The sequence below is a fragment of the Priapulus caudatus genome, unplaced genomic scaffold (assembly GCF_000485595.1).
Source record: "Priapulus caudatus unplaced genomic scaffold, Priapulus_caudatus-5.0.1 Scaffold487, whole genome shotgun sequence".
In the NCBI taxonomy this organism is placed as follows: domain Eukaryota; kingdom Metazoa; phylum Priapulida; class Priapulimorpha; order Priapulimorphida; family Priapulidae; genus Priapulus; species Priapulus caudatus.
Window position 1 is genome coordinate 47,442 of NW_014577548.1, and position 7,869 is coordinate 55,310.

Consider the following 7,869-nt stretch of genomic DNA (forward strand, 5'->3'; position numbering starts at 1 on the left):
AGTCAACGGGACGTTAGTATACGGGTATTCTAACCCTAGCAATACCGTTTCTTGGAGCTAGGACTCTCCCTGAATTGTTTTGCAACTTTTGTTTAGAACTTCTGATACACATCATTATCAAACTAGAGCAGCAACTAACCAATTATTCTTTATCCCTAGAGTATCTACTAATATTGGTTTTAAATCCATCAAATCTGCAGGAGCAAAACTTTGGAATTCCCTTAATACAATTACTAAATTGTGTACCATCAAAAAGTTCAGCTATGCGTACAAGGCACACATGATTCAACAGTACACTTCTTCATGATTAACTACATGCACCTAGTCAATTTTGATTCGCAACTTTATTCTAGATTCTAGATATTTTGCTTGTATGTGTGGTCTTGTACTTTAGTTTGATTGTTTTCTTTGTTTTGTTTTTTATGTTATATTTTTATACATTCAATCATTACATGAATTGTAACATAGGCCATTTCAGTTTATTTTGACTACCATGCAAATATGCTATTACTGTACATACTGCTTACTGTACTACGATACAGATTACTCTTGCAAGTTTAATTATTAATTGTCAAATCTAACGTATGTTTTCCTATCCTATGTGACTGCTTTATATATATTCTTGATAAGTATATTTCCTTATATGCTATTTTTTTGTTCCACCTATGTATGTTCAGTTTGAAAAACCGTTCTGTTTTTTGTTTGTTTTTTATTTTGATTAGTTTTTCATACATTTAATTATGTTATTGCCATACATTGTAATATATGTAGCTTAAGTTATTCTTTATTAGCATGTAAATATTCGATTACTGTACTGTACTGATTACCCCACATATTTCATTTATATGTGTTCATATAATTTGTAATTTATATGTGTCCTTATTTTGTATATAACTTCATGTCTGCTGCCTGTTCTATTTCCAACTTTGTTCAATTTTGCTTTTGTTTCACTGTTACTAGTGTTAGAATACAAACATTTTGTCCAAATATTTCTCATAATACATCACGTATTCTTATGACAGACGCCTTTACACTTAATTAATTTCTCAAAGGGTTGGCTGACTAGATGACCGTATGGTCTTTTCGCCATCCCTTCACTGCACGTTATGTATATTTTGTAAAAAAAAAAAAAATTCTTGTATCTTATCATATTGGAAGTGAAAAAATAAATTTATCTTATCTTATCTTATCTACCCGACCACCCCTACACTGTGGGCTCGCCCTGCCAGAGTGCCCGGGGATTAGTCTTACCCATTCACAATCACAATGTCAATGCCTGTCAATGCCAATGGTCAATGCGTGGAATCATGAAGACAATCATGATACATATACTAATACTAGTACTCAGTATATGATGTATCGTAAACGTGAAACTCTCATAGTAATACTACCCAGCTAACAAAGTTATGTTCCTTGAATGTTATGGGAATGTTTCTTTTAGGTTAGCAGAACATTATTCAGTAACGTTCTAATAACGTTTTTAGCTCATCTGACGTAGTCAGATGCAGCTTGTAGAATCGCATGATCGTCCGTCCGTCCGTGCGTCAACAGTTGGGCACAAATCTTAACCGCTCGAGAAGAGCAAGAGTGAGAGTGAAAGTGACAAAGAGAGCTGGAATAAGGAATTGTGTGAAGGAGAGTAAATAAATTTAGAGAGATTCAGAAAACATGAGTAAGGAGGGGAGGTCACAAAAAGCAAGGGGATTATATGGGTTAGTCTATATATATAATCAATTTATGTTTTTGTGCTAGAATAAGGCGAGCTATGTAAGTAAAATTGAAAGTATATAGTGTAAAATATGCTGTTAAATTTTAGTCTTCATTTGTACCTATATTTTAGTAAGAAGAAAATAGTGCCATGGCAGATCAATCTGGGCCAGATGGAACCCCAATTTCTAAAAAAGCAGTGAAAAAACAACAGAAAGAGGCAGAAAAGGCACTGAAGAAAGCAGAGAAGAAGGCTGCACAAGATGTAAGAATTATAGTCACAACAATTTGTTATTGTGGCGATTATGGCTTAATAACTTTTATGGAGTTATGTAACTACTTATGTAAATAAGTGTTACTTATGGCACATAGCTGTTAAATAGTTAAACAACACTAACAAATTTGCCTTTAACTATATACTTGGTTCAAATAAATGTTAATATACTAGCTTCAATGAAAATCCAATTTTATATACAAGTAAGAACGGTGTCAATGTTTATCTTTGTCAGAGATCATATGCATACATATTTGACTTGCTCTAAATATGTGCTTGACAGGCCACAACGGCTGAAGTCGAGACTGAAGATTACTCGAAGGAAAGCTATGGCGTGATGAAAATGATTCAGTCCACTACACGGTTGACTAGAACACTAGTCGGGGTTCATACACTGAGTGCTGAACAGGGGGAGCAGACTGTTTGGATCAGAGGCCGTTTGCACACCAGTAGGGGTAAAGGTATGTAGTTGGTAACTTGGTACTGTAATAACAATATAATTGTTTATTAAAATTATTTTAAACAAATGGTAATTACGTTCCATTGGTTCATGCCATATATAGATTTTAACAAGTATATGGGGGTGAAAGCTCACGCATGTGAATGCAAGAATTGTTATTACCATCAATCGTGCGGATACCCTAAACTAAAGTCATTGCTCGGATTAAATGAGTTTAAAACCTTCAATTTAATCAGAAGCAGTGACAGGCAGCTGGTATATAGTATATACTTTCACATAATTTGTGCGCTGATATTAACAAATGTATAGCAGTGGGGAAAAAGGTGGCGATACACTGTATTGCCTTGTACCATCATGAAAGCAGAACTATATGTATTTGATTCTTTTAGGGAAGCAGTGTTTCTTCGTTCTAAGGCAAAGGCAGTTTACGATTCAATGTGTCGCAGCAGTCAATGACAAAGTGAGCAAACAGATGGTCAAGTTTGCAGGAGCGTAAGTACTAACAAGGGTGAATATGTAGGGTGAATATGTAGGGTGAATATTGTCAGGAGTGGATAATAGTGAGTGTAATAGAGAGTGATAATAGATAATAGAGATAATCTCTATTATCTACTCCTGATATTGTCATATCACATGCCTTTACAAAATGTCCGAAAAAGTCATGAATCATTGATGTAATGACCATCGTAGTAAAGGGAAATGTTGATGGAATTTTTGGTTTTAGAGTAACAAAGGAATCCATAATTGATGTAGAAGGAGTGGTAAAAAAGACGCCACAGAAAATAGAGGGCTGCTCACAACAAGATGCTGAGATCTGGGTGTTACAGGTATACAGTTAACTGTATTCGATATCATGCAGCAAAGAGGTTCATTGTTGGTCAGTTATTCTGAATGTTTGCAGTTCCTGTAACCAATTTTCTTCATGCTTTCAGATATTCGTAGTGAGTTCTGCTGAACCAAGACTACCACTACAGATTGAGGATGCAGCGAGACCATTGTCAGAGGAGGTAATGTTCACTAACCAGCTGATTGACCAGCAGTTGCTCATGTGTAGACTGTTTGTAACAAACAATCATGTAAAATTGTGGATTGCATGCATTTTTGTTCGAATGAGATGATAGGGAAATGTAAAGGAGCACGGTTATGACATTCAGGTGTAAGTATACCTATTTTCTTGCCGTTTGCCGTGTTTTCCGTTCACTTTTTAAAATGATAGCTATAACCTGCAATTTCACTGAGGCTTCATGTAGCATCTCGAATTCCCTTCACGTGTGCATTTCTAATATTAATAAAGAAGTATAATTTATAAATATATAAATAGTAATAATAATAAATTATTTATAAATTAAAAAATAAATAAAAATACTTTATAATTTATAAAGGCTGTCCTTAAATAGCATTTCTGTTGACGTGCCAGGACAGCGAGAGAGCGACAGTTCACCAAGACACGCGGCTGGACAACCGAGTGCTGGACCTTAGAACGCCGTGCAACCAGGCGATATACCGCGTGCAGGCAGGCATCTGCGCGCTGTTTAGAAACACACTCGCCCGATGGGGCTTCAACGAGATCCACACCCCGAAGATCATATCAGGTACCCACCGCGTCTCTGCCCGCGAGCACCGTGAATATGTATCGACTACACCAGTCGCTTTCCATTTCTGCCTGTGTCCGCGCTGAGAGACTCGCCTTGGGAATTTTGTGTTTTCTGTAACCCGATTCAGAATTACAGGGTTATGCAAGTATAAATGGGAAATATATATGGTTTTAATATAAATTGAACTCTTTGGAAATATTTATTGCATAGTTAGTATTGTTTGCTGTGAATAATGATATTCAGATTTTATTTTGGGTGAAGGGCATCACTACTAGATAATCCCATAATATTTGATTTCTAAGTTACATTATACGTTCTCATCCTGTTATTTACTGTGTTAATGCTTACAGCTGCGAGTGAGGGAGGGGCCAACGTGTTTCAAGTGAGCTATTTTAAAAGTAGCGCTTACCTGGCGCAGTCTCCACAGTTGTACAAGCAGATGGCCATCGCGGGAGACTTTGACAAGGTGTTCACTGTTGGACAAGGTAGATTTCACTATGGATACCACTGTGTGCCTTTGCTTAATGTCTTAGTTTTCTTAATGCAATTCTTCATTGTTAATCATAATAACTATTAATCCCAATTGCTTTTATTTGTAAGGCGCTTTTACTCATCGTTATATATAGCTGCTTTACGCTAATAAATCTGGATGTATTTTCAACACTGGGGAATCTTGGTAGATAATTATACCTACTTATGTCCTTTGTCCTTGGTTGTGGTTGAACGGTCGAATTAAAGTGCGATGTAGGAAACGTATGATCACAGCACACTTAGCCTCAGTATGTTCTTGTCAAGTGTAGAGTAAAACCTGTATATCAAGGGTCACTCAAGGAAAACCACAAAAATGTCCCGAACGTTTTCTTCGTAGACAAGACATGTTCTGTAGAGGTGCTTGTAACGCAGCTTTGACTGTATGCGTGCTTTTGCAGTGTTTCGTGCGGAGGATTCGAACACTCACCGTCACCTGACAGAGTTTGTCGGTCTTGACATGGAAATGGCGTTTAACTATCACTACCACGAGGTGCTGGATGTCATCGGACAGCTGTTTGTCGAGATCTTCAAGGGACTCCGTGGCAGGTCAGCGAGCAGAATGTTGGCATAGTCTATGACCGAATAACATTTTAATATGGGTCAAGTCTAGCCTTCGGTTTATTCGGAAATTGTATCACGGGGAGCGGTCCTAGCGATCGTTTATCGCCACTGTGCCTGTGGCGCATGTTGGGAGCAGTTTTTAACGAATAGGCAGCTACTAACGACTCTTGCACCCTCGGCGATGCGGTGTGGCTCGCTGGGAGATTGGAGCTGGAGCTGCCTTGCCTGCCTGAATTGCGCGTCGCGCGTTGCGCGCCGTGGGGCATACCAGCTGTAAATACGTCAAAGATTAGCTGCCGAGTATTGCGTCGATGTCCAGTCTCCCAGCGAGCCACACCGCATCGCTGAGGGCGCTAGAGTCGTAGTAGCTGCCTATTGTTTCAAGTTAGGCAGGTTATGGAGTTGATCTGCTGGCAACAGAATGAGAATCGTGGTCGTACGTTTTAGTCTGTATCTCCGGATTGCGGGTGTATACGAGGAAACGATTTTTGCACGATGCTAGGCGAATGTACTGTGTAGATTTGAGCTCAAATTGGTTGAGTTACGCGTAGTAAATCGTAGTATTCTAAGGCTAATAAATGACGAATTTCCCTTGTTTATTGAAGTCACACTCCTTCCCTATTATCTACTTCTGGTATTATGTATATATATACACACATACATATTTCCCCCTCCTCCCCGCCGCAGCTATGCGACCGAGGTCTCGACGGTGAAGCAGCAGTTTCCGCACGAGGACTTTCAGTTCCTCGAGCCGTCGCTGCGGCTTGAGTTCTGGCAGGGCGTCGCGATGCTGCGTGAGGTCGGCGTCGAGATGGGCGACGAGGACGACCTCACGACCCCGGCCGAGAAACAGCTCGGAAAGCTCGTCAAGGCGAAGGTATGCCAGGGCTGGGACCGGGGCCGGGGCAGGCGTAATGGGGCAATACAAGCACGTTGTGACGATTTGTTGTTTATGTATTGGGGCTATAGGATTAGGGAAATTGCCAAGGGGCGAGTGCAAATGTTTGTGGCTTGGCCGAGTAATGACGAAGGAAGTGGCTTCGTGTGTGTGCGACAAGGGTTTCAGAGATGTGACGATTTAAATGATCACCACATGATAATTCATGTGATGATTGCATGAGTTAAGCATCAGGGTGTCGGTGAGTGATCAATTGCATGATAGACTACAGGCACATGTGAGAATTCTACATTCATACATTCACAACTGTATATAAGGGTCATTAAAGTAACACCCCAAGTGTCATTCATAGATAGGTGTCGGTTCTAAACTTCTGAATGGGTGGTTTCACTTTATAACTACTGCATTACAATGGAATCGACAAGTGACCTTTATAGATTTGTCCGCTTACACAAGTTTGACTGTATATTATTTTAATACAAGTAAAATGGCACTATATATGGGTGCACAGGTCCACTGCACGTCCATATGTAGGTTTTCACAGCTTATTATGTGATGCCATTGATATAAACCATAGACAACAATTAGAATGAAATTATGGAAATATGTTTTCAGTATGGCACCGACTTCTTCATTCTGGACAAGTTTCCATTAGCAGTGAGACCTTTCTACACCATGCCTGACCCAAACAACCCAGTGAGTGTTTTTCTTTGTGCATTATTGTGATCGGTCTTGCAAAAGACAAGAACAGAAGAAACGTAGCAGGGCGACAATTAGCATTTTATAAAGTGAGTTTGTTGATTGCAGAGTTAGTATACACTAAAATGAAAGCATCAGCAGTCAGAAGTTGTCACGGCGATCAACAGAATTACATGTACTTACGGTGACGTAGTGTGTCATCTGATGTACATCACTTGAGATTATGGTTGTTAAACAATAAAAGCAATATTGCGCTAAATCTATTTGGATTTTTCAAATGTTGTTTTAACCTCAATTATCACTTCTGTAAACAGTGTAAAGTAATGTAATGAAAAGTGGCTACTCGTTTTTATATAGAAATGGTCCAACTCCTACGACATGTTCATGAGGGGAGAAGAGATTTTGTCAGGAGCCCAGCGAGTCCACGACTCGGACTTGCTCACGGAGCGTGCTAAACACCATGGCATAGGTATGTATACGCTCAGGACCCGTCAATCTAACTAGGCTGGCTATTATAGTATATATATATATATCAATCTTCAATGACAGGTGTATGAACATCAAGTCGCAGGACAATGTCAGGGGGTTAGTTTCAATAAGATTGGGTTTTTTATTCGTATTTATTCCTAATCATTTGTGGAAGACACGGCTGTTGCATCTATAGTGCAATATTTGCGTGGTTTGGTATCGCGCAAGCTCTCAAGAGCTTGATCTAGAGCATTGTCTATATGAATGGACCAACGAATTGATAAACACGTTTTCAAACGAGTGCAACATAAAAACAGTACATTTTACAATTTCAGACCTTGAGCAGATCAAAGCATATATTGATGCCTTCAGATATGGAGCACCACCACATGCAGGGGGAGGGATCGGTATGTATATTACTAGCTGTTTGTAAGCACATTGATGTTACCTCCTTACCTGACAAAACATGCTCATTTTTCCCAAACAGGACCTTTTGAGATTCAATGGTATGCACAATTTCTCATCAAACAAGAGCCGCAGAGCGTCTGGGCTCATCTGAGGTCTGTTGCTACGATTATAAACGTAAAATTTCAGTCGTGCGTAATACCACATTTGTTAGGCGCAGATATGCAGACACGCAGTTGCGTACACATCATTGTTAGGACACGCCCACTAT

At 39.3% G+C, this 7,869-nt stretch overlaps 1 protein-coding gene across 1 annotated transcript in view; it reads left to right on the top strand.

The window, feature by feature from the left end:
- Positions 1 to 7,869, top strand: part of LOC106810930 (aspartate--tRNA ligase, cytoplasmic-like) — a 9,441-nt gene that overhangs the window by 750 nt on the left and 822 nt on the right. The window contains exons 2-13 of the mRNA XM_014814414.1: positions 1,841 to 1,972; positions 2,265 to 2,442; positions 2,831 to 2,933; positions 3,166 to 3,268; positions 3,374 to 3,448; positions 3,859 to 4,033; positions 4,387 to 4,521; positions 4,966 to 5,113; positions 5,816 to 6,005; positions 6,642 to 6,722; positions 7,083 to 7,194; positions 7,529 to 7,600. Coding sequence (XP_014669900.1) covers positions 1,859 to 1,972; positions 2,265 to 2,442; positions 2,831 to 2,933; positions 3,166 to 3,268; positions 3,374 to 3,448; positions 3,859 to 4,033; positions 4,387 to 4,521; positions 4,966 to 5,113; positions 5,816 to 6,005; positions 6,642 to 6,722; positions 7,083 to 7,194; positions 7,529 to 7,600 — 1,486 coding nt within the window. The 5' untranslated portion in view covers positions 1,841 to 1,858. The remainder of the gene's footprint in view (positions 1 to 1,840; positions 1,973 to 2,264; positions 2,443 to 2,830; positions 2,934 to 3,165; positions 3,269 to 3,373; positions 3,449 to 3,858; positions 4,034 to 4,386; positions 4,522 to 4,965; positions 5,114 to 5,815; positions 6,006 to 6,641; positions 6,723 to 7,082; positions 7,195 to 7,528; positions 7,601 to 7,869) is intronic.